This window comes from Rhinatrema bivittatum, chromosome 8 (genome assembly GCF_901001135.1).
Source record: "Rhinatrema bivittatum chromosome 8, aRhiBiv1.1, whole genome shotgun sequence".
Lineage (NCBI taxonomy): Eukaryota > Metazoa > Chordata > Amphibia > Gymnophiona > Rhinatrematidae > Rhinatrema > Rhinatrema bivittatum.
Genome location: NC_042622.1, coordinates 74,780,255 through 74,808,092, shown reverse-complemented (window position 1 = coordinate 74,808,092; position 27,838 = coordinate 74,780,255). Strand labels below are relative to the sequence as shown.

The 27,838-nt window shown below is 40.9% G+C and overlaps 1 protein-coding gene across 4 annotated transcripts in view; it reads left to right on the top strand.

Moving 5' to 3' along the window:
- The window catches only part of PHF20 (PHD finger protein 20), a 280,282-nt gene that overhangs the window by 94,844 nt on the left and 157,600 nt on the right, over positions 1-27,838 (top strand). For all 4 annotated transcript variants that reach the window (XM_029611169.1, XM_029611171.1, XM_029611170.1 and 1 more), the window contains exon 4: positions 7,408-7,492. In XM_029611169.1, coding sequence (XP_029467029.1) covers positions 7,408-7,492 — 85 coding nt within the window. The remainder of the gene's footprint in view (positions 1-7,407; positions 7,493-27,838) is intronic.

The following is a 27,838-nucleotide window of genomic DNA, read 5'->3' as shown; positions in this document are numbered from 1 at the left end:
AAAAGGATGTTGATGTTTTAATTATATGGAACTAAAGATCTAAGAAAATCTGAGCCATTTGGGATTTTTTGTGGGTTACTGAAAATGGAACACTTAACAATTGTATGCAAAAGTTTAGGCATCTCTAGTCAAATTACATGTATCAGTGTATCTCTAAGTGAACAGAAGCTGACTTAATCTGTATATGATACAAAGTTAAGCACTGTCTTATGTATTATACTTCAATTCAATATATACAGCACAGTGATGTATATTAAAATATAACTAAAATAACATTCAGTTCATAATAAATATAATACAAAATACATTATATGATATATTATACAAAATCATTAAAAATATATATATAAATGTAAATTAAAAAAATAGCAGCAATTCCTTCCCTTTGCCCCAGCTTATCACAGAATATCCGAGGAGCAAATAGTGATTTTGGTGTTTCAGGTTTAGTCAGGGAGTGCTGCTTCAGTGAAACTATGTGATCAGAAGATTAGTGTCCTGGCGAAGCATATAGATTGTTGCAGTGTTGCATTCTGAATTCAATCCAGTGCAGAGACTGAGAAAAGTGGAAAATTTGGAACATGCCTCAAGATGTTTAAATTTGTGTGCTTAATTTTCAAAGATATTATCTACAGAAGCTTTTTACTCCACTCACCCAAGGCTTTCTATTTACCTTCACTTGTGGAGGCAAGGACATATTTGGTTGAGGCTCAAGATGGTGTGCCAGTTTCAGAATTAAATCTTACATTTTGGATCGATGAATTAGAGTTGTCTACAAGAGGGACACATTTCTTTTGCCTTTTCACAAAAGAGATTCTGTTTGAAACTTTTTTTTTTTTTTTTAGCACAGGGCTGCCTTATTTTATGGGCAGAGTTTGGATTTTCCAGGTACTTCAATGGCCACTCAAGCTCGTAGAAAGAAATTTCTGACAATGCACTAAGAAGCTTTGGCTCTTGGTACTCTGTGATTAGATTTCTTTGTAAATGTTTATTATATTTAAATAATGTCAAGTATATTTTCTTTGAATCTTTTCAATAGCATTTATACTTGAATTCTAAGAAGTCTTCTTAAGGAACCCAGTTAGAGTTGTTATGCCTCACTGTTTGTGAATTTGTCCCTTTCTTCTCTCCTATTGGGTTTCTTTTTTCATGTTTCTTATTGTTTGTTATAGCTCAGAACCTATATTGCATCACCTCAGCTTGTAGGCTCGTTATAGGTGCTAAATTTTCTTATTTTTATGTATTCAGTTTAGTACAGCTAGATTTCTATGGCAAGTTATACCTGTTTAAATTTTGAAATGAATAAAAATAAATTTAAAATAAATACAATTGCAACAAAAAGCTATAAGAATTCAGTTTCAACTGTAGCCCAGATGAAATGATAAAATCTAACCTGTGATATAATTATTTATAAAACAGAAATGTCACCATAAGCTTGGGTGAACAGGAAGGTCTTCAGATCTTTCTGAAATGTCATATAATTTTTCTTTTCTAAAAGTGATATGCCAGGTGTTCCACAAGAAAATGGCTGTAAAACTCAGTTTTTTTGTGGGGGGTTTGCTCTAATTGGATTTCAGTTGGTTGAAGGTATCATCAAGACTTCTTGTTGAAGAGTGAAGAAGCCACAAAAATTGAGAAAGTGATACGATTGGCTAAGTAACAAGACTGATCCCTGTATAGGGCCCTATAAGTGAGTGTCGGGATTTTAAATTTAATTTTCTAGGTAACAGGCAGCCACTGCAATTTAAGTGTGTAGTAGCCTGATCATTTCTTTTTGCCCCAAATAATGTTTGTAACAGTATTTTTGATTATCTTAAATATTGTTAAGAAAGAAATGGAAGTTACATGGACTATTGAGATCAAGGCAAGATCTGAAAGACCAAGAAAAATCTGATTGAACTGCCTGAAAACTGGTCAGATCTGATAACAGAACCCCTTAGATCACACATTTGACCTGCTGAAAAGTTTGGCTGACCCTGGAGGAGTTGTCCACAGATGCACAGTACAAAATTGTTCTGCATAGGAGAGTTGTTGGAAGGTTTTATGACCTCATCACAAATGTCATCATCTAAATTATGCAAAACAAAACCTTAGTGTGAAACTTTTTGAAATATGCTCTATACTGAAAGTCAAAATTGAACTTTTCTGCCACAGTTGCACATGATATAGTAGTACCTTCCATTTCTTAATGTTACCAACAGTTGAAATTGCTAGCTGGAAACATTGACATTGTTAGAGTGAATTTCTGTATCTTCATTTTCAAATGCTCAGGCAGCTGTTAAAAGTACATAGAACAGTAGCAACCTAACTTGTCAGAAGGGTTAGAATATTTGTTCATCCTTCACTTGACTAACGAGTCGATCAACATTTTAAAAAAGAATGATTCAACTGGAAGAGTGTCTGTACTCGTATACATGCGATATTTACTGTTTTATTATTTTCAATCTTAAAATCAGCAACTAAATAATATTACACTAAAAATTGAAGAAAGATGTCATGTTTAACTTTGTAATCAGGTGAAACAAGATGACTGCTCAAGCTGCAACGCAAACAAAAACATAATATAGAGCAGGAAAAAACACTCTGTCCATAAACTTATTATTCAAAAAAGTTTTTAATACAAAAGATCCAGATGTATCCAGAGATATCCAAACTTAGAAGTGAAGTTACACTGTCACCCGACACAGACGGTGTTTTGTACAAAAACTGCATTGGGAAGAACCCAAATCCCAACATTCAACTTATAGAAAATGGATAAGAAGAATGAATCCTCTATTAGGCATCCAATTGATTCATTACTCTCTTCCAGAAACACAGCACATCAGAAGGCAAATCACTCGTGAACAGATGTGTTTACAGCACTTCTATGAGCTTGAGCTTTTGAAAATGGGACAGAATACATTCTGACGTGCTGTCTCTGTTTTTGGAAGAGGTTAATGAATGCTCGATTGGATGCCTAATAGATGATTCATTCTCCTTATCCATTTTGCATAAATTGGATATCTCTGGATACATCTGGATCTTTTGTATTAAAAACTTTTTTGAATCATAAGTTTATGGACATAGGGGACCAGCGGGGAGAGGCCTCAGACCATCTTGGCTCTCTTTTTTTTTTTCTCCTGGATTGCAGTGGTGGTGACTTTTGGGTTCTCACCCGGTGCCAGTTTGCGCCATAAAAGATCTTCTGCAGCAGTGCATTGCTGGAACCGGCAGAGAGAGGAGGTAGTTTCCGGAGCAGGGAGAGGCCTCGGACCATCTTGGGGATCTCCGTTTTCTCCTGGCTCACAGAGGTGGTGACTTCCAGGTTCCTGCCCAGCATCTGACGTCATCCGGTCAGCGCCATAAAAGATCTTCTGCAACAGCGCACTGCCAGGACCGCAGAGAGAGGAGGTAGTCTTTGGAGCGGGGAGAGGCCTCGGACCATCTTGGGGATCTCCGTTTTCTCCTGGCTCACAGAGGTGGTGACTTCCAGGTTCCTGGTCGGCGCCATAAAAGATCTGCAGTGGCACGTCACCAAAGCCGCATGCGCGGCTTTGATTTTCTTTTTCTTTTTATTATTTTCATTAACGTATGGACTTGGACTCACTTCAAGTAAGACTTTCTCTCTTCTGCTTTTTGCTTATTTACATCCCCTTCAGATTGAATGGGGAAGAATTGAAATGGAGCTGTTTGCTTTCCCCTACCTATGCCTGCAGTGGTCCCCTCTCTCTCAACCAGCCATTGAGGGGTATATGAAACCTTTTAGCATGAGTAATCCTACAGGGCTTAGTCAGCTAGGCATGGATTCCCATGCCGCTTCTTCTATAGGAAACTCCATCTCCCTCGGCCCTGATTCTCATTTACCACCTCTCGAGCTCAGTGAACTCAGCAAGTTCTATGGAGGCTTCTCTGCAATCACAAAATGACCCGAGTTCCCTCCATGAGGTGAAAAAACATGCTCCAATTGAGTCTCAGGTTCTGCCAAGGAATATTATTGAACCCTTGTCATATTTGACTGTGGAAGCTGCTTCTGCAGTTTCCATTCTTGAGACTCCTGCAAAGATAACACTAGAAACTTTGTGGATTGTAATAAAAGGCCTAGATCAGTGTTTGGTGTCCAAATTTAATAATGTTCATTCCATAGTTGTACAAGTTCAAACAATAGCCCATGATCAAGTTCTAAAAATAAATACTGATAGTATTTCCTTTTTAGAAAAACAGTCTGAATCTTTAGTGAAATGTGATCTGTTTTTGATTAAAGATCAGGAATCTATCAAACATAGGTTAGAAGTGTTGGGAGAACAATTTGAGGAAATTACATATGCAAATTCTTAATTTCACTATATCCTCAACTATTTCTTCAATCAAATTAAGGAAATTTTACATAGAGGTTCTTAAAGTTCCTTCTGATTCAGTTCCTCCTATCACCAAAGCATTTTATTTATCCTTTAGACAGAGTGGGAATGTGAATAGTCATGTTTCACCACATGTTAATGCATTAGAAAATTTGACAGCTTTTTTGCAAGAATCCCAGATTGAAAGACTGGGTACCACTACCTTGTTATCTTATTTGCTTTGGAACATGATAGTATATGGAGCAAGAAATTGTTCTTTCGTTCTTCTAATATATTTTTCCTAGGTCAACAACTTGCTTTATTTCCTGATGTTGCTAAGGCGACCCAATTCGGAAGCTTTTCTCAGCTAAAAAGCAACCAGTGCTTAATATGGGTACTTCATTTCATTTGCAGTTTCCCTGTAAGTGTATTATAAAAACAGGTACTAACATATTTTCATTGATACCGATCAGTTGGAAAGTTTTCTTCAAAATCGAGAAGTGCCCCTCCCTCTTCATACCTGATGTTGCAGTCCAATTTGTTTTATATAGTGAGATTAATTTGATGTTGTGCTTTCTTTAGCTTTTATTTCCTAACTTAGGTCCTCACATTGTGGTCTTTATAGGATATATCTTCTTTTTATGTAACTTTTTCTTCCCTTTTTATTTTTTTCCTTGTTAATCTGTTGTATTCTGGATGTCTTATTTTGACTTGTTAAATTTGAAAATTCTGAAAATAAAGTTTTTAAAAAAAAGTTTATAGTCATAGTGTTTTTTCCTGCCCCTATATTATTTGTTTTAACTTTGTACCATATAGAGGTTGTCAGCTTCTATTCATGGATTCATTGAAGCATACAGTTTGACCAGGGGTGCCAACATTTTTGCACATGACTGTTTTCAAATTCTACTATATCCAGATGGTACCACAATAAAACTTTAGAATAGTGTTTCCCAATTCTCTTGGAGGCGCACCTATCTAGTCAGATTTTCAGGCCTGCCATAATGAATATATATATGAGAGAGATTTGCATATGCTAGGTCTCCAAAATATGCAAATCTCTCATGCATATTCATTATGGAAATCCTGAAAACCTGACTGGATAGATGTGCCTCCAAGAGAGGTTGGGAAACAGTCATACAAAAGAGCTAACTACCAAACTCTGAATTTCAATAAATTGATTCTACCAGATCAGTTTCTCCTGGTTTTTTTTTTTTTCTCCAGAGAAAGCACATACGGGCCGATACAGTATGGTGTGCTTGGCCAAGCACACCTTTAGCCCCAGTTTGGCCACGCATTTTTGACATACTATTTTTACCCCTTATACAGTAAGGGGTAATAATAGCGCGTCAAACACGCGGCCAACCCCCCAAAACTAATAGCACCCGCAACATGCAAATGCATGTTGATGAGCCTATTAGTTATTCCCGCGTGATACAGAAAGTAAAATGTGCAGCAGAGCCGCACATTTTACTTTCAGAAATTAATTTCTGCCCAAAGGCAAAAGTTAATTTTGGCCGGCACAGGGAAAGTGTACAGAAAAGCAGAAAAAACTGCTTTTCTGTACACCCTCCGACTTAATATCATAGCGATATAAAGTCAGAGGCCCCAAAAAAAAAAAAAAGTAAAATCTGCCCGCGGGTTGGAAGACTGACACTCAATTTAACCGGCGTCCGTTTTCCGAACCAGTGGCTGTCAGCAGTTTTGAGAACTGACGCCGGCAAAAATTGAGCGTCAGCTGTCAAACCCGCTGACAGCTGCCGCTTCTGTCAAAAAGGAGGCGCTAGGGACATGCTAGTGTTCCTAGCACCTCCTTTTACCACAGGCCCTTATTTAAGTACTCGATCGCGCGCCCAGGAGAGTGGGCGCTCTTCCGCAGTATTTACTGTATCGGCCCAATATTTTGTATGAAAGAGCAGAATGGTATTCAATTCCTGGTTTATTCAAAACTTTTATAGAAGAGGAGCAGATTCTTCTGTAGAAGCAACTTCTGGAAGAATGCTGCTGCAATCTAGCTAGTGTTCACTATGTGCTGGACAAGGGCAAGAGTAGAAAACTCCTGAGTGCCACATTACCCATATGCCTAAAATTTGGTACATGGCACTTTTGCATGGGTCAAGAGGAGCCATGTCTATGCCAATGAGAAGCTGCTTCTTTGGTCAGTGGGGTGGGGAGAGCAACTGCTTTGGTTAGTTACCAAAAGAAGAGAGGCTGGAGGGGATAGAAAGGGAAGTATAGAAGAGGTTGGAGACACAAAATTGAAACAATAAGCAAAAACATAAAAGACAAAGCAGAGTCAGAATAAAAGCTGTAAGGAGATTTTTATTTATTTATTTTTTTCTTTTTTTACACCCTTGTTTCTAAAAATTGTGCTTGTGCTCAAGTTCTTCTAAAGGTTTTTCACACTTGGTATTTTGGGCTTACCCATTCTAATTTCATTTACTTACACAACAGTCTCACCTACTTATCCATGCTAATAATTTTCAAGTGGTAAAACACATTAATAAGACTTGCACTTTCTTAATTTTTATTCTAGGTATTTTCAAACCAAGGGGGCTGATTTACTAAGGGTTTTGTCCCATTCTGTGACTATGGGGGGGAAAAATGCTTAGTAAATGAGGCCCTAAGATAGACATAGAGACAATTTTAGAATGACGTTCAGAGCTCTCATGTTTAACTGAGAGAAGATTAGTTGTTAGACTCTTCAGGAGACTCGCACATATGAACCCTTGTAGCTTACTAATTAATAGACTAGGACTTGACGAAGAAATTCCTGTGCCCTCTTTCACATCTCTCAAATCCACTGTGACTTTGTATCAGAGGGGTGCAGTTCAGCTTGACTTGCCTGCTAAATACAAAGGTAGATAATCTTATAAATTCTTTTATTAGGCGAGAAGAGGAGCACTAGTACTATGTCTGAGCCTGAATATGTCAGCAAAACCAGTTTTTATACAAAGCTAATAAAACTATATGGAATAAAGTGGACTTATGTTTTACCCGCCAATTCATATGACTCTTTTGAACTTATTAATATTGTAGGTGAGAGGCACTATTCTCCTGTATGTTCTTGTTCAACAGATCAAATGTTTTATATTTGTAGGAATTTCATATCAGTGATCAGGTGTTGGCTTGCTGGTCGGATTGTCGATTTTATCCAGCCAAGATTATCTCTGCCAATAAAGATGGTAAGGCTTAACTCTTATTTGTTAGAAGTAGTTGGTATGGAGTGTGCTAGATGAGAAGGGAAGATGCTGGCTAGGTTAATGCACATTCGGTTTTTAGTATATCCTAGTGATTTGGATTACAGAAGTGCAAGACCCAAGTTTCAGTTCCACCACTATCATTCACTGTATTGATCTCCAGCAATTTCTGAAACTTTCCTCTGCACAGATTATAAGTTTAGTAATGAAAGAACAGGTCTGTGACATTACATATGTTTCATTATAGTAATTGAAGTAGGAGTAGAGTTTCTTAAAGATTTCAATTTCTGTAAATTACCTTTCATGTTCAAAGTTAATTTTTAATTTACTTTCTGAAGGGAACAAGGGCTTATACAATCACCTTGTGTCTCTCCCATTATTAAATTTTCTATTCAGTGTCCTGTCTACACCAAATTTTCAGGGCATGTTGGGGCGGAGGGGGTGGCATGAGGATTCTGATGGGCATTTTGTTTTCAATACATGTATTCTACAAATGTGCATACACATTTGTCCTTTTAATAGGTTTTGCTTGTGTTTTGTTTTGTTGTTTTTATTGGAGCCTTAGCATACCCTTTCTCTGGAAGATTTTTGCTACAAAAATTTTTAGGATAAGCTGGTAAAGGCTAGGTCTGGCTCTGTCAGGAAAGAAAAGGATCTGATAACAGATGTCTTTGGGCTCTTTCAGTTTCTGCAACCTGCAGCTGATGCAGCTATTCCAATTCTCAAGCTTCTCCAGGAACTTTAGATGAGGTTGTGGCAAACATCTACCTTGTGCCTTTCAGTAGACAAGAAGCTTTGAAATCTAGAATACAGTCTGCCCCGGGGCATGGGGATAACCTACATGGAATGGCAGTCATTATCCTAATAACTTGCTGGGTAGATTTGATGGACCATTTTGATCTTTAACTATAAAATGTGCTATCCTCTGTTTTAGCATAGATTCCATTAATTTACTTACCATTGAAGCCAGACTAACTAGCCTATAGTTCCCAGCCTCCAACATAGCACCCATTCTAAAAATCCTACATTGAATTTGGTGCAATAGTATATTGGAAGCCAATCTCCTAACTCTTGTCTACAAGACACTCAAAAGGCCTAACATTGACCTACCTTCCTCAACTTATCTCTAACCCCATATACACCTATTCATTCCTTATACTCTTTGGCACAGGCCCCTCTAGAAGTGCCATTCCCTGGAACAATGCTCCTCCTCAACACAAGGAAAAGAACCTTTACACGATCAGTCATAACTTATCTTTCAACCATCTTTGTACACGAATAGCCCACCGCACATAAAATAGTGTCATCGGTGTTGTCGGTTACATGCTGCTATTTTATTTGTATAGAAGGAGGGTAGAAAGATGCCATATTAAAGAAGTTTAAATTGTTGGCACATATCGATGTAAACTTAACATATCTTAAGGAAGTGTATGGAGAGAGCACAAGATATATTACATTGTATATTTTGTATTACACCAGTTGCACAAAAATTTTAGACAATCTAGTGTATTCATTGTTCCCTGGAAAAGCTTAATATCTTTGAAACTGAATAACCTTAATGTTTGGTGACAAGACTGTTTTGTAACTATTTCAAATATTGTAAACTGTTTTGTTACAATTATATTGTAAGTTGATGTGGTTTCATTGAAAATGTGTTGATGTCCCTTAATGAAGCCAAGTATTAGGTGAAACAAGGGCCCATTGTTAGGAATATTTGCAAAAATCTTTGAGAAAAGGAATTGATGTCTAGGATTGTTTGTGAATATTGGGGTGGGATTTTTAATGGGAGACTATTTTGTATGATATGCATGTATTACATGTTTTAATTATGTTGTTTAAATAAGTTATTGGGTATTTTTTTTGTTGTATTACTAGTACTTCAATTGCCAGGGTATTTTGTTTTTTTAAATGTACTCATGGAATGCTCGTGAACCACCAGTGGTAATGGCTGCTAGGCCTGTGTTGGTTCCCCCTTCCCATAATCTAATATTTTTGGAAAGTGACTGTTAAAATCAGTCTTCTTTTTTTATTATTTATTTATTTTTAATTAAGGCATGCTGTCTGATCTTTACCCCCAAGCAGGCTATGCAATTTGGTTGCTGGTGTGAGGGATTGCCTGTGGAAGTGGAGTGCAGGGATGAGATTCAACACAGAACTTGCTGCCTGTATGAGCTGCAAGAGTTGGTAGCTGCACAGGTACACACTTGTATCCATTGGAGGCCTGATTGAGAAGGGAGGCTGGCCGAGAAAGGGCCCATATAGCAGCTTACATTGCAGCCTTATTGGGCAGAGAAAATCTGACCAGTGGCTCTTACTTTTACTGCATGGTTTCGGTTTTGGCTGGAAGATGCTGTTGTGACTCTGTGACTAGCTTTCCTGTTGTTTATATTTTGCTTTCCTGTTATTTATATTCTCTTTTTCATACGGAGACTGTGCCAGTGTATGGTGTCCATGTTGACTTATTCTGCTATGTTGGCAAAATTTAGTAGATCTTCTCCGGGGGGGGCAGGAAAGAGTCTCCAATATCAGTGATGAGTGCAGTGCATAATAAAGAGCATATTGAGTTTAGGGGAGAGCAAATACAAATTTAACATAGAAACATAGAAGTGATGGCAGAAGAAGACCAAACGGCCCATCCAGTCTGCCCAGCAAGCTTTCAGACCTAATTGTTTTCATACTTATCTGTTACTCTGACCGCTGAGGTCAGGGCCCTTATTGGTAACTTTTTGGTTCAAATTCCCTTCCACCCCCACCATTGATGTAGAGAGCAGTGTTGGAGCTGCATCTCTAAGTGAAGTATCTAGCTAATTGGTTTGGGGTAGTAACCGCCATAATAAGCAAGCTACTCCCACGTTTGTTTACCCTACTTGTGCAATTCAGTCCTTGTTGGTTGTCTGAATATAAATCCCCTTTACTTCATTCCCCCCTGCCGTTGAAGCAGTGAACTGCGCTGGATATGTATTCCAAGTGAAGTATCAGGCTTAATAGATTCGGGGTAGTAACCGCCGTAATAAGCAAGCTACACCCATGCTTATTTGTTTACCCAGACTGTGTATTTCATTCCTTGTTGGTTGTGCTGATTTCTCCCATTATACTTTGCAAAAAAAAAAAAAAGAAAGCCTTCTCACTCAGATTTTGAGGGGGAAAAATATCAGATATAGATGAAGGTTCCCATTTTGCCCTGAAATTCACCTACTGTCTTCATGTAACAAGGCTGGAAGAATGTGTGAATGTGGTTGAAGAACTTAGAGGACAAGTTTTGCCTCAAGGATCTAAATAGATGATGGTAACTCCCGAGAGTAAAGTCTCCAGTGGGAGGAAGCAGCTACACATAGTTTCCCCAACACTGCAGAACAGAGGAGAGCACATTCTGGCCAAACTTAATTGAACACAAGATGTTTGTTTAAAGTAAAGTAGAAGATTTGTTTTTAATGTGGAGGAGCCAAAAAAAACATCTGCTGGAAATGTTTTCTGGGTTTTTTTCATTTAACTTTGTGTTTTTTTTTCCTTGGGGGAGACCAAATATCTAGCTAAAAAATTATCTACTAATGCTCTGGGTCTCAGTCAGAGGTTCAGACTGTTGCCCAAAAATCTAGGGTCAGATCCAAAGGCACCTTGCTTTATGGATTCCAGGGAAGAAGGGGAAAGTTCTTCTGATGAGGATGAATTCTCAGTGGGGCATCCGTGTCAAAGAAAGAAGTTGCCACCCTCAAGATTTCAAACCCTAAGGGAGATGACCAGATAATAGAGGATCTGGTCCTGCTGGAAATCCTGAAACCCCCCCCTAAAGCATTCCCCTATCGCTAGGGGATAATAGTGCTTTACTGAGGATTCCCAGGGTGGATCCCCTAGGTTCAGCAGGCACCCACAAGACCATTGTGCCAATCGGTAGCAGGACAGCCCTATGATCCCCATGTTGGGAAAATTAAGGTAGTGGCGAAGCATAGACTATCCTTCTGAGTGGTATCCTTGAGGGTGACGACAAGGACCTATGGCCCTGGACTAGACACCAGGTACTGTGTCCTAAACCCGGCTTTGCAAATTGCCCTTTGAAGGGGGCCTGCCTTTTGATGAGAAATTAACGAATCAGATAAACATCTCAGGGAAACTGGAAGCTTCAGAGACTCAGAGAAGATAGGTCTTGTGAGCCTACAAGACCCGAGGTGTGAATCACCGGAGTTTCAAAGTAGGCAGGTATCTGTTGCAGTACAATGCAATGACTAAGACGTATCCGTTTTGTGTGGGGGAGAGGGTGGGGTAACAAGGTCCAGTATTTGGCTCAGGTCCCCAACCCAATGACATGCTGTTGGCTCTTCCTGCAGTAATGTCTGTAGATGGCTGCCAATGGCATATCTACTCAAAGTGGACCTGCATTATGTCAGGCCAATGGGTATTTAGACACCATATATTTAAAAAAAAAAAAAAAAGACACTCTAGAGGTGAGGACCTCACTTCCTCAGGACTTCCTGGCCTCCCCATGTGCGTCTCTCAGCAAAGGGAAGCAATAAAACCATATTGACAAGGTCTTAGGAACCTCAAGCTAGGGCAGTGAGACATGCTCAATCTATTTCATTGGCTTAAAGAGGGGCTCCTTTTGCCTATATTGGTCCTCACATATGGCAATAAAGCATCTGAGGGTTTCACGTTCCCTGGATTAGAACACGTGGCCCTGTTATGCTCATAAGGAAGAAGAAATTCTCTCAACCTGACAGAAGCATATTTTCATATCCCATTTCGGGACTCCTACCAAAATTTACCTCTTTGCTATACTGGATAGATACATTAGTTTCAGGCCCTACCTTTCTGGTTCATAATTGCCCCAAGAACCCACACAAAAGTAACAGTAATGGTAGCAGCAGCACTATGTGAACAAGGTATAATGGGCTGTCCCTAGATAGAAACATAGAAATCACGGCAGAAGAAGACCAACTGGCCCATCCAGTCTGCCCAGCAAGCTTTCGCACTTTTTTTTCCCTCATACTTATCTGTTACTCTTGGCCCTTAGTAACCTTTTGGTTCTATTTCCCTTCCACCCCCGCCATTAATGTAGAGAGCAGTGTTGGAACTGCATCTAAGTGAAATAGCTTAATTAGTTAGGGGTATTAACTGCCGCAAAAGCAACGCTACACCATGCTTATTTGTTTACCCAGACTATGTAATTCAGTCCTTGGTTGTTGTCTGTATAGATCCCCTTTTCTTCATTCCCCCTGCCGTTGGAAGCAGAGAGCTACCCTGGATATGCATATAGAAACATAGAAGTGATGGCAAGAAGAAGACCAAATGGCCCATCCAATCTGCCCAGCAAGCTTTCTCACCTAATTGTTTTCATATTTATGTTACTCTTGACCCTTATAAGTAACTTTTTGGTTCCAATTCCCTCCCACCGCCACCATCGACGCAGACAGCAGTGCTGGAGCTGCATCTAAGTGAAGTATCTATGAAGTATCAGTCTTTCTCCCCTGCCGTTGAAGCAGAGAGCTATGCTTGATATGCATTAAAAGTGAAGTATCAGGCTTATTTGGTTTGGGGTAGTAACCGCCATAAAGCAAGCTACTCCATGCTTTTTTGTGAACGCAAATCCTTTTTTCCACATTTCCTCTTGCCGTTGAAGCTTAGAGCAATGTTGGAGTCGCATTAACCATGTGTATGTTTATTGAATAACGGTATTATCTCCAGGGTAGTAGCCGTCATTCCCGCGAGCCACCCACTTCTTCATTCACATTCTCTAGACTTTATGGATCCACAGTGTTTAACCCACAACTCTTTGAAGTCCTTCACAGTTCTGGTCTTCACCACTTCCTCCGGAAGGGCATTCCAGGCATCCATCACCCTCTCCGTGAAAAAATACTTCCTGACATTGGTTCTGAGTCTTCCTTCCTGGAGTTTTAAATCGTGACCCCTGGCCTTTGGGCCAAGTCCTTCTAGGAAAACCAGCGGGCCTCCAGTACATTACTGCAGCTCACTTGTTACCTGGAGTGGATGGTAGACTTTGCAGGAAGGAGTCCTATCCATCCCTAGAACTACCGGGAAGGGCTTCTCTTCAGTATGGCAGAGGGCCAAGCTACCCCTGTATCCAGTAAAACAGAAATGTGGATATCTTCGTTCAGAGTTTCCAGACCCTAAGAAGGCACAAATGTAGGGACTACTTCCATCCTGGAGCTGATAGCTATGCTAAATGTTTTTCATGGGCCAGAACCCACATGCATCCATTATAGGGGGTCTCCCATGTCACAATCCAAGCTAAGATTAAGGCACTCAGGGTCTCTCCTATGCCTTTTGACAGTAGGGGGAGAGCATGGCATGATGGGTGGATTCTGGCAAACCTATTTAAAGGAGTGAAATTGACTCTCCTTCATATTCACAGATGCCAGCAGATTTGGAAGGCTAGTCCATTGTAAGGGTAATCTCTCAGGGGCATTGGACAGGGAGATGGATCTATAGGGAGCTCCTCTCTCCTTCCTCTCCTTGATAGAAGGGAATCTGATCAGAATCTACGACTGCGTGGAGGTGGTACAAAAGATATGCGCCATGCTGCTGGCAATCACGGCGCAACCAGATAATGTAAAAGCAGCAGCAGAAATAGAAATAAAAATTGACCGAGCCCACAGAGTAATGGGGCCCCGAATCACTAACAAACTGAAAGATATACTAGCGTGCTTCCACGATTTCACCATGAAAGAACAACTCCTGAATATTGCTCGGAAGCAGGCTACATGGCAATGGCAAGGAGGGGCCATCGTTATCTTCGCTGACCTCGCCCCCTACAACTATTCGGCGTCGGCAGGAGTTAAAGCTGGTAACTGAACTACTGAGAGCAGAAAATATAAGGTACCGATGGCTTTACCCGTTTGGGATGAGTTTTACTTTAAAAGGAGAGAATCACCATGTAAATACTCTGATTGAAGCTGCAAAGCTCCTACACGAGGCAGGATACCCAGGATTTGAAAGACTGCAAGCGGGACCTCAACTGAATAGCAGAAAGGATGATCACCCGCGGTGACAACGCATGACCAGGGGAGATAAGACTACGGAGGAATGCAGACACTGCAGCTTACCAAAAAACTGGCACTTGAAATACCGGACATTCCCTGAGTATTAAGTAAATCTTCATCTACATCCTGAGGTATACACTCTCTGGCATCCTGCTGGGCAATAACTCTCACATTGTGGGGACTGACTACCATGGGTATGCCTGAATACTCGTTACCAAAGTATTTTGGATGGTTATACAGTTGTTGGTTACATGAGTTTCAAAATGAGGAATGTTATTTGCATTTATGGTTATACAGCTTTACATTTAGGGTTGGGTGCTGACCGCAGCCTTGTTTGGATGGCTATATCCTCCCTTCTGAGGGTGGGTTGGAGGCAATTAGCGCTCCAGCCTGCGGGGCTTTTGGTAAAACGGGGGGGGGGGGGTTGGGATGTACTGTACTTCATTTAGAATCACATAATGTCTTAGATTTCTCTAACAGGAAAGCAGTGCTCATTTGCTTTGTAATGGGGGACTTAAGTTGTTTGGTCTGCTTTACATATGGGGTTGCTACTTGGATGGTGGGAGGGATGATCATAGACATCACAGCCAATTTATAATACTATTGAACATTCTTTCCCTTAATGTTAAGGGTTTAAATTCTCCGTATAAAAGACATTGCTTATATTCTGATTTGCAATCCCATAACATATCTATAGCTTTCTCTCCAAGAGGACCCATCTTAAGAAATGTCATGAGACTCTCCTTAGACATCAGTCATACCCAGCACAATACTGGGCAGCGAGACCTATCACTCATAAGTATATGGGCGTAGGAATATTGCTTGCAAAAGATGTGATATTTGAAGAATTGGCCTGTCATAGGGACCCAGATGGTAGATATCTCATTCTTATTATCGCCATAGGGGGCGAAAAATTTACGCTAGTCAGTGTGTATGCTTCCTAATGCTGGCCAAGGCTTCATATTTAAAGAAAACTCAGCCACCTGTTGGATCAATGTACAGAAGGCCATCTAGTGGTGGGAGGTGACTTTAACCTCACCCTGAACCCCTATTTGGATAATTCCACGGGAACGGCTACATCCGCTAGTCAGGATCGTAAATCTTTTAAATCCTTTTTTAACTCAGTGGAACTTGATTGATGTATGGCGTAGTTGGAACCCCAAGGGTAGAAACTTTACCTTCTACTCTAGGGTACATCGTTCCTACTCTAGGATAGATGTTTTTCCTTATTGCAAAGAGTAGCGTTAACAGGGTGCAAACCCCACAAAATAGGCCCTATTACCTGGTCAGATCATGGCCCGATAACATTCCAATTAGAACTGAGTCTTTATGAGCAGGGTCTTCAATATTGGAAGTTGAACAAGAGTTTACTGGAAGATGAACAGTTCGTACTACAGATACAAGCTGACATACAAGACTATTTGCGATTTAATGACCAAGACGGAATATCTCCGATGACACTGTGGGATTGTTTAAAAGCCGTGCTAAGGGGGAAATTTATTGCTAGGGGTGCTTATTTAAAAAAGAAACACAATAAGGAAAAATCGGAAACCATACAGCTTTTGCACACACTAGGACTTAAACACCAAGCCACAAGCGATGCTCAGCTTTTAGTTGAAATGGATAGACTAAGGTCACAATTGGAGAAATTGGAGGCAGCACAAATCGCTCATAAACTTATTCTAGCGAAACAGGTATACTACGAGGGCGGCAACAAAGCAGGAAGACAATTAGCTAGGAAACTTAAGGCCCGACAAGTTCACATCAATATAGTTAAAATAAAGGGTGAGCAGGGGGAATGCTAACCTCGAACGCTGACATTAGGCAATATTTTATACGTTTTTACACGGAGTTATATGCTGCTGACTCTAGTATTCCTCTGGAGGAGATTCATACCTATATTGCCCAGATCACTCTACCTTCTCTATCTCGAGATGCTCAGGAGATCTTGGATCGAAATATCTCCCCAGCTGAAGTAATATGGGCTATAAAAAGTTTGAAAATGGGGAAATCTCCAGGTCCTGGATGGCCTAACGGCCAGCTTTTACAAGAAATTTAGTGGTTCGGTGACACCCCTACTGGTAGATTTATATAATGCCACTTCAGGGTTCGGTCTCACTGTCTAATAGTGCCAACTTGGCTGGAGTTACTATTCTGGCAAACCCGGGCGGGACCCTACAGTGTGCGGGTCCTACCGCCCTATTTCCTTAATCAACTTTGACATGAAGATTTTAGCGAAAATATTAGCACATAGACTTAACAATTACCTCCCTCAATTAATTCATTCAGATCAATCGGGGTTTATTCCAGGCAGAATGGCATCAGACAATGTCAGGAAAATAATTGACTTAATGGGTATAGCACGCTCCCAGGATATCCCCTTAGTACTGCTAGCAATTGACGCAGAAAAAGCCTTCGATTATGTTCACTGGCCCTATTTCAAACAATGAGAGCGTTCCAATTTGGAGACAGATTTATACGATGGATAGAAAAACTATGAGGCCCCGCAGGCTTGTTTGAAGATAAATGGAGGATATACAAATCCATTTAAAGTGGGTAGGGGCACCAGACAGGGTTGTCCTCTATCCCCCTTACTTTTCTGGAACCATTCACACATCATATTCGAACCAATTATCATATTCAAGGGGTAGGAGTGGGTTCCTTTCTTTCAAAATTGTCTCTCTTCGCAGATGACATTTTATTCACCATAACCAGTCCAGAAACATCTTTAGTGGCAATTACGGAAGAAATCTCGGCCTTTAGTAGAGTGTCATGTTTCAAAATGAACTGGGATAAATCTGAATTATTAAATATCACGATCCCTGAACCACTGGTTGCTAAGCTTAGGGAGTCTCATCCCTTTAAATGGGCCAAAGGTAAACTGAAATATCTGGGTATCTACATAGGCAATGACACTGATCTATTTCAGCTTAACTATCCACCATTATTAATTAAAATTTATAAAGACATGGAGAATGGGATAGATACTCACATTTCGTGGTTGGGAAGATTAGCCATCATAAAGATGAATGTATTGCCTCTCGCTTTTATACTTGTTTCAAACATTGCCTATTGTGATACTTACCAGGTTCCTAGAAAATGGCAACGTAGAATACTTAAATTTGTGGAAAGCGAGGCAACCTCGAATTAAGAAGGCGGGTTTATACTTACCAAAGGGCACCAGGGGGGTTTGGGATACCTTATTTACTGGGTTATTTGGGTGCAGCTCAGCTGAAAGTAGCAGTGGAATGGAATAACCCCCAATTGGAGAAACCCTGGGCGCACATAGAACAGACAATGTTGGGAGGCTTACTGTTATCGGCCCTTCTTTGGCAACCTAAAAATACATGGTACCCTAAGGTCAATCTACCTGAAACTGTACAAGCCACTTTGGAAATATGGAATAGATGGAAGTCAGTGTTAGTTGGCACAAGCACACCTCACCATAGTACACACCTATTTCATCATCAGTCCTTTCGTCATGCGGTTGTCCTTCCAGAGGGTACAAAAGTGGAAAACACAGGGCATAGTTAAGGTGACTAATATTTGGGAACCAGGGGGAATGATACCCTTTCATGTACTGCAGGATAGACATACTCTTGATTCTAAGGATTTCTATTTTTATGTACAAATAAAAGCACTTTGTCTCCCCACAAACTACTAAAGGGTGATACTACCCTGGGAATAACACAGTTTGAGCCCTATGTCAACAAGCAGCCAAGGTATGGAGACACATTTCGAACATCTATGCAATGATACTAGGAGTACACAGACCAAAGAGTTACATATCCTTGCGTTGGGAAAAGGATCTGGGAGAATCCTGGTCCGTGGATTCTTGGAAACGCATCGCTCATGTCAATGAGGAAAAGGCCTTATTTCAGCCTCTCAGTAGAGAAAATGGATATAAAATGTTGTTTAGGTGGTACTGGACACCGGCTAGATTACATCTTGTACAGCCCTCACAGCCTGCTACATGCTGGCGGAACTGTCAGGAAATAGGCACTTTTTACCATATGTGGTGGACATGCCCAAAAATACAAGTATTCTGGGACTCTATCTCTCATTGGTTAACATCTCTCCTGGCTAGAGTATTTGTACTTGCTCCTTCACAAGCTTTATTGAATAAAGAGGACTCAAATAAATAAATAAATAAATCTCTCGATGCACCAAAACTTATTTATTAAATATACAGTCACAGTTTCCAGGGGAGCTATAGCTAGGCAGTGGAAAGTTTCACACGTCCCAGTTGTCCAAGAAATACATAAGATGATGGTGACGATGCACACCTTGGGGGAAATTACGGCATATAAACACAAGACTTTAGCTAAATTTCATAAAATTTGGCAACCATTTGAACTCTGGACAAAGTCTCATACAGATAATAGTGGATGAATACTTAGTATGATTTTATAAAGTTTATCTGTCCCTCACTTGAATGACTAATCTAGATAATGAATGTTCTAAAGCAGGGGTCAGGAACCTTTTTGGCTGAGAGAGCCATAAACGCCACATATTTTAAAATGTAATTCCATGAGAGCCATACAATATGTTTAAAACTAAATACAAGTAAATGTGTGCATTTTATGTAAGATCACACTTTTAAAGTACAATAAGTCTCTGAAAATATTACACCAGGCCTTAAGACACCAATACATCTCCTATTAGGAAAACGGACCAAGTCAGGCTGCTATAGAGTCCTACACAGAAACTACACGCCAGCAGAAAACCTCACCTGAATCACGTGCTGTCCCTCACCTAACATAGAATAAAGAGACCAAAACGCATACAAGAAGCATGCAGACAAAAACTGAATTGGAAACTGCACAAGCCAGAGTCTCTGTATGCAGTGTAACAAAGGAAAAAAGAAACATCACACATCCTTATAAAACAAATCAAGAAATATAAAATCATCAGCAGTAAAAGTGTACTAACAAAAAGAACATATTTCGAAACAGCTGATGAGTGGAATATCCAATAATTAAAAACTCATATAAAACATTTCCAGATACCAACAAAATATTTCAAAATAGCAGACACAAAGATCCAGTAATGAAAAATAATAAGGATACAAACATTTTTTTTGCTCTGCATACCTGGGAACGTTTGATATCCAGGTGTCCTGAGATTGTTCTGAATTAGCAGGAGGTGGGGTGGTTTTGCTTGGAACTTTCTCCTCTCTCAGTCACATACCAGCGCTGTCTCTCACACTGGCTCTCAATGACACACCTATACACACATGCTCTCAGTCACTCACATATACAAATGTTTTTTCTCTCTCACTTATATAGGCTCTTAATTACACATTTACACACATGCTGTCTATCTTTTCACGCTTACACACACACAGGCTTTCAATCACATAAATACATGCTGTCTTTTTCTCTCACACACAGACTCTCATTCACATGCTTACAAACATGTCCTCTTCTTTCTCTCATTTACACCACAGGCTCTCAATCACATACTCACATGCTCCCTCACCTAAATCAGCTCTCAATCACACACATACACACATGGTCTCTCTCTCTCATTTAAACACAGGCTCTCAATCACATACTCACATGCTCCCTCACCTAAATCAGCTCTCAATCACACACATACACACATGGTCTCTCTCTCTCATTTAAACACAGGCTCTCAATCACATACTCACATGCTCCCTCACCTAAATCAGCTCTCAATCACACAGACACACATGGTCTCTCTCTCTCATTTAAACACAGGCTCTCAATCACATACTCACATGCTCCATCACCTAAACCAGCTGTCAATCAGACACAGACACACATGATCTCTCTCTTACTTATACACACAGGCTCTTAATCATACATACACATGATCTCTCTCACACACAAAGGATCTCAATCATACACACATACTCTTTCAAACAAACAGGTTTTCAATTACAAACTTACACATACAGGTTCCCAATGGTAAACTTACATTCATGCTCTCTCTCTCACAGGCAGGATCTCAATCACAGACATACTCTCTTTCACATATACAGGCTCTCAATCATTCACATACATGCAATCTCTCACTCACACACACAGGATCTCAAACACACATGCTTGCTCGCTCATTCATTCACTCTCTCTCTCCCCCCCCCCCCCCCCCCCCCCCCGGGAACTCGCGGCAGCAGCAGCCACCTCCCAACGCTAACCTCCTTCATTTTCAGCCCTCGCGGAGGCGAAGGCGGAGTCCCATCGGCCGCGGTTGAAGATTTTCATTTTCCTCCGAGCCGCGCTGCAATCTTCTTCCCGTCGGACAGTAGCGTGCCTGCGCGGGTCTTCCCGCGCAGGCACCCGATGCTCTCCACTTCCTCTTCCGGGCCGCGGGAAGAAGAGAGCACCGGCGTGCTCTCTTCTTCCCGCGGCCCGGAAGAGGAAGTGGAGAGCATCGGGTGCCTGCGCGGGAAGACCCGCGCAGGCACCCGATGACTCCAGCGCTGGCACCCCGGCTGACACCCGATGACTCCCGCGCAGGCACCCGGATGACTCCAGTCGGCGTGCTCTCTTCTCCTCCCCCCCGCGGCCCGGAGGAGGAAGTGGTGAGCATCGGGTGCCTGCGCGGAAGAAGAGACCACGCTAGTGTGGTCTCTTCTTCCGCGCAGGCACCCGATGCTCTCCACTTCCTCTTCCGGGCCGCGGGGGGGGGGGGGGGGGAAAGAGAGCACGCCGGTGCCGCTGACTCCAGCTGTCCTGCCGCGTTCCGCCCGGGCTGACAGCATTTTAAGCCCGGGCGGCGGAGGACCGGGGAGCAGCTGGGTCAGCGGGGAACCGCGAAGTATGGCGACACTTGTCTGCGAGCCAGATGCAGCCCTCAAAAGAGCCATATCTGGCTCGCGAGCCATGGGTTCCCGACCCCTGTTCTAAAGCATGCTACTGTTATCATGATATAATGTAAGAAGTACAGAAGGGGGGTGGGGGGGAGGGATGGAAAGAATAGAGATAAAATTCCTATTGGCACATTTTTACATAATTTGCTATGGTTTTGTATGTCAGTGTATATACAATGATATGTTATTTTCTTCTTTTATTGCCAATAAAGAAATTTTACAAATTAAAAAAAAAAAAAAGAATTGTACACAGTATTCAAGGTCTCACCATGGAGCGATACAGAGGCATTATGACATATTCCTTTCTATTAATCATTCCCTTCATAATAATTCTTAACATTCTATTTGCTTTTTTGACTGCTGCAGCACACTGAGCCGACTATTTTAAAGTATTATCCACTATGATGCCTAGAACTTTTTCCTGGGTGGTAGCTCCTAATGTGGAACCTAACATCGTGTAACTTCAGCAAGGGTCATTTTTCCCTATATGCAACACGTTGCACTTGTCCACATTAAATTTCATCTGCCATTTAGATGCCCAATCTTCCAGTCTTGCAAGGTCCTCCTGTAATGTATCACAGTCCGCTTGTGATTTAACTACTCTGAATAATTTTGTATCATCCACAAATTTGATAACCTCACTCGTTGTATTCCTTTCCAGATCATTTATATATATATTGAAAAGTAAGGGTCCCAATACAGATCCCTGAGGCACTCCACTGTTTACCCTTTTCCACTGAGAAAATTGACCATTTAATCCTACTCTGTTTCCTGTCTTTTAACCAGTTTGTAATCCACGAAAGGACATCGCCTCCTATCCCATGACTTTTTAGTTTTCGTAGAAGCCTCTCATGAGGGACTTTGTCAAACACCTTCTGAAAATCCAAATACACTACAACTACCGGTTCACTTTTATCCACATGTTTATTAACCCCTTCAAAAAGATGAAGCAGATTTGTTAGGCAAGACTTCCCTTGGGTAAATCCATGTTGACTGTGTCCCATTAAATCATGTCTTTCTATATCTCTACGATTTTGATCTTGAGAATAGTTTCCACTATTTTTCCGGGCCCTGAAGTTAGGCTCACTAGTCTATAGTTACCCGGATCGCCCCTGGAGCCTTTTTTAAATATTGGGGTTACATTGCCACCCTCCAGTCTTCAGGTACAATGAATGATTTTAATGATAGGTTACAAATTTTAACTAATAGATCAGAAATTTCATTTTTGAGTTCCTTCAGAACCCTAGGATGCATACCATCCGGTCCAGGTGATTTGCTACTTTTTAGTTTGTCAATCTGGCCTACTACATCTTCCAGGTTCACAGTGATTTCGTTCAGTTCGTCTGACTCATCACCCCTGAAAACCATCTCCGGAACTGGTATCTCCCCAATATCCTCATTAGTAAACACGGAGGCAAATAATTCATTTAGTCTTTCTGCAATGGCCTTATCTTGCCTAAGAGCCCCTTTAATCCCTCTGTCATCTAATGGTCCAACAGACTCCCTCACAGGTTTCTTGCTTTGGATATATTTTAAAAAGTTTTTATTATGAGTTTTTGCATCTATGGCCAACTTCATTTCAAATTCTCTCTTCGCCTGTCTTATCAATGTTTTACACTTACCTTGACAATGCTTATGTTTTATCCTATTTTCTTCAGATGGATCCTTCTTCCAATTTTTGAAGGATGGTTTTTTTGGCTAAAATAGCCTCTTTCACCTCCCCTTTTAACCACGACTGTAATTGTTTTGCCTTCCTTCCACCTTTCTTAATGCATGGAATACATATGGACTGCACCTCTAGGATTGTATTTTTAAACAATGTCCAAGCCTGTTGAACACTTTTAACCTTTGCTGCCGCACCTTTCAGTTTTTTTTTCTATTTTCCTCATTTTATCAAAGTTTCCCTTTTTAAAATTTAGTGTTAGAGCTGCAGATTTACTTATTGTCCCCCCTTCCAGTTATTAGTTTAAATTTGATTATGTTATGATCACTGTTGCCAAGTGGCCCCACCACCGTTGCTGAGCTTTGAGGATGGCCTTGTTTAAGCACCATCTTGGTGATATTGTGCAGCTTCCATTTCATCACAGTTGATCCAGCAGTGTTCACTTGGATATTATTTTGTAGCCTTTTCCTATCTTGTGCATGTCTATAACTTTTATCTTTAATTTCCTTAGAATGCTCTGTGGTCTTCATTTTCACAGCTTTCCTTCAAATTCACAGTCTAATCAATGGTACTGGAATTAGGGGGTCTTTTTTTCAGAAAAGCTTACCTTGTTTTAATGATTCACAGGTAGAGGCCAATTTTAAGCAAATTGTTAGGGCAATATCTTTCATCTGTGTAAACTTGAAGCTTCTACAGCACAGGGGTTGAATACTCTTTGCATTTTTTATTAAACAAAAAAACTGAAAAATGCTGCCTGAATAATGAATTGAGACTGAAAATTTACTTTAAGAGCATACACGTTTTCAATAAATATACCTACCCAGATTGTTCCAGGCAGTATCATTTGTAATCCACACATATGTTAGCTTTTTAGGAGGTTGAATACTTTTGCAAGCATGTGTGTGTAGTTCTTATTCAATAGCTACTTGACTCTTCTTGGCTTGTCTCTTGTAATCATTAAATAGAAAATCTCTTGTCTCTGTCCAGCAATAGTCTGCAAGTATTGATGGTCTCCATTTGGCCTGCTACCGTTTTTTCCATTGCCACAATGTCCCTAGTCAAATCGCTTGCCATTCTCATCACTCAGTGCTCTGCAGTTTCATGGAAAAATTATATCTTTACTGACATATTGAAACCAAGGCTCTTGTATACCTTGAGGAGGGTTTCCACCATTCCTTGTAGTTGTCTGCCTTACTTCTGAGAAAATTTGTTGCCACTAACTGGAAGGCTTTCCATGCCGTCTTTTCCTTGTCACACAATGCACAGTTAAATGCATGATCTCTGGTTTAATTTGAGATCTTTTCCTTTAACTCGCTTATCCTCCACAATTCCCAACTCAAAGTAGCATATCTTGAAAACTAAATCCAATCATCCCTTTTTAAGCATCACTTTCATTCTCAGTGATCAAGGTTTAGTAAAGTTTGACTTCATTCATTTTGGAAGCATTTTGGCTGTATACCATTTCTTGTTGCACTTTTCACATGTACGTGCTGATTCCTCTGGGATGGAAATGAACTTGGCCTTCTCTTTGCAAGAGTCACCCCATCAGTGTCTATGGAGAGCGAAGGGAAAAGTGTCTGCTACTTGATATGACAGGGCATTTTTTTCAAACCAGAACTTGCAAATGTTAATTTATGCAATGATGACCTATCTGCAGGAAGGAAGTGTTATGGTTTTGCTAGGTTCGTTGACCAGCTGTGAGAGAAGGGCCTAGTATGACACTGGTGTTAGCATTCATTTTTCTGTAGAAGATTGTGCCCTTGTGTCAATCTGGGATGGTGATATGTTTATGGGTTTTCAGTGGAGACAATAAATAGTGCTGCACATGTGTATTCTATCTTGTAGCCTTGGACTAAAGAGATGTGAATCGGACCCTGATAGAATTGATGAATAGGAAAGACGCGATATATTTGTCTCTACTGACTGAAAGATGGGGTGAAATGGAAGGGGAAGTAGCAGCACACACATTTCCCACTGCTTAATCTTTGTGCTCAACATGCCAGTAAAGATTATTATTTTGATATTTTTATTTTACGCCTTTCAGCCACTTCAAAGTGGATTATATTCAGGTACTGTATATATTTCCCTGTCCTCAGAGGGCTCTCAATCTGTTAGTACCTGTTGAACACATGGTTATAAATTTGTAGTTTCTTAGCGTCCAGTCAGATGAATCCAGAACAAGTGGGTTATGTACATCGGCCAGCAGATGGAGACGGAGCAAAACTGACATCACAGTATATATACCCCTGCAGTGACATCAGCCTGCCAGCATTCTTTGTCTCCAGCAGATGGTGAAAGTATATCTCCCCACTGGGGATTGCTTCGAATAAGGAAATTAGTTTGCCCCACTCTCCTGCGGTGATACCAAATGGTCCCTCCCTCAGTTGAGAATTCCTGAGGCGATTTCCATGGTCCCTCAGATGAGTGCCTTGGTCTGGCAGTTGATTTTTCAGCCAGCGTGGACTTAGCTGTTTAATAGCTGAAAGGCAGTAAGTACAGGAAGCCGAGCGCGGCGGTGATGGCATATGCCCTCTTCCCCCGCAGCCAGACACAGTCTCTGTACTCAGCCAGGTGAGACTGAGCTCAGGTAAGTTTAAAAAAAAAATATATATATATATATATCTCTCTCTCTCTCTCTCTCTCTCCACAGTGACAGAGAGAGAGTTTTTGGTGTAGGGCTTCCTCCTTCCCCCAGTCTCTGTGCTCAGCGTGCATTCCAATGTTCACCCCACTCTGGAAGGTTAAGGGATGTGGGCAGCCTGGCGGGTAGAGCAACCTCCATAGGCTAGGCCCCGCTCTAAGGCATTTTCGCTGCACGCCACATGGTAGGCCTCAATAGCTTTTTACACACTTGGTTATGTGTTAGGCTGCCCTCTTCGGGATTGTTGGTTTGGCTTGTGCGTCCAAGTTAAGAGGCGCCTTAGTGGCCATCCTGCTTATCTGTGCGCACAGGTTGGACGTTTTGCTGTGCACCTAAGTTTTTTGTGGTGCTTATCCTTAGGGACACTTAAGTATTGGACGCCTAAATTTTTGCATGTTTTAAAAAAAGAAAAAAAGTGGGATTCACGCTGTACCTGTACCTATTTATTTAACACATTTATATACCGTTTTACCAATCAAAGATTGAACAAAGTGGTTTACAGCCATAAAAATAAAATTAATAATTTCAAATAAACTAAAATATAAAATAATAAAAAATACAAATAATATCTTGATCAATAAAATTAAAATCTCTAAAAGGAATAAAACTAATTACTACATTATAAAAAAACAGAGAGAAAGCTTAAAGAATTAACATAAGAAGCCTAAAATAGATAAAGACTACAAATGGCTAAATTCCCTGAGTTGATCCACTATTGTGCCTGTTCTGAACTCCGCAAAGCTTCCTTGAACAAATAGGTTTTAAAGCTCTTTTAAACTCCTTTCTATTATAAATTTGTCTCAAGTCATCTGGTAGAGTATTCCACATGATGGGGCCGGCCACTGAAAAAGCTCGTTGTCTAGTTACATTAAGGGCTGCTGTTTTTACTGTGGGAACTTCTAATACATTTTTTCCTGCTGATCTAAGGTCTCTTGAGGGCTTGTAAACTCGTAATGTAGAACAGAGCCAGATGGAATCAATATTATTTAACAGAGAATGAATGACCATAAGAATTTTATACCTTATTCTAAATTTAACTGCCTGTCATATTTGGGCATTTCGGCCTGGTAACTTGTGCCAGTTCTGATTGGAAGATCAAGGGGAATTAACTTCCTCTGACTTCACTAAGCCTGGTTCTTTCCAGCCGGATGTGGGTCTGGGTAAAAGACATGTCAGGTGGGGCGCCTGATATTGGAACTCCCCTAACTGGTTTGTCAGGAAGGGAAGGTGGCTCAGTGGGTATGCCTCAGGTACCTTCTGGTTTTGGCATGGATCCTTCAACATTTTCATGGGTAGAAATTTTCAAGGGATTGCAATCCCTTCTTCAGGCACAGTCCTCAGCCCTGTCCAATGCTCCCAGGGCAGAGTCACAGGTAGGAATCTCTTGGACATACTGTTATGTGCCAGAGTACATAGAGATCAGCCTTGGGTCTGCCCGATAGGGATCCAAAGGGCATGGATAATGAGGCCGATGCTGACTCTCTAGAGGATGGAGAAATTGCCCTGGGATTAGAACTGTATAAGACTATGTTATGGTTCTTCCATAGAGATGAATTGCTGGCCCTGATTTCCCAGACTTTGAATATGCTGGGAGTACTTGGGGCAGATTCCATGTCTAAGCCAAAGAAAAATCCTATTTTAGTTTCTCTGCATAAAGCCTCTTGTTCTTCCCTTGTAATGGAGGCCATTCAAGAACTGATTGATCCTGAGTGGTGCACCCAGAGGGAACTTTCAAAGGGAGTCGGGTTTTGGAAGGCCTGTACCCTCTGGATCTGGTAGTGAGAGAGCATTTTTGTTTTCCAAAGGTGGATGCACTTGTAAGCGCAGTCTCCAAGTGGACAACTATCCCCGTAGAGGGTGGAGCAGCTTTGAAGGATGTACACGATAGGAGGATTGAAACTATCCTTAAACAGGCATGTGAAACTGTGGCAGTGACTTTGCAAATAGCTTCTTGTTCCCTGGTGGCTCGCTCTTGTTTACTTCTCTCTCAGGAGGTTGATGACTGGGGTAAAATTCCAGGGCAGTTACGGAATCAGCAGCTGCTGCCTTGGCAGATGCAAGCTGCGATTTTTTTCTGCACCTCAGCAAGAGGGGTGGCTTTGGTGATAGTGGCCAGGTGTCAGTTATGGCTGAGAAAGTGGTCAGCTGATGTGACCTCCAAGGCTAACCTCACGAAATTGCACTTAAAGACTTGCTC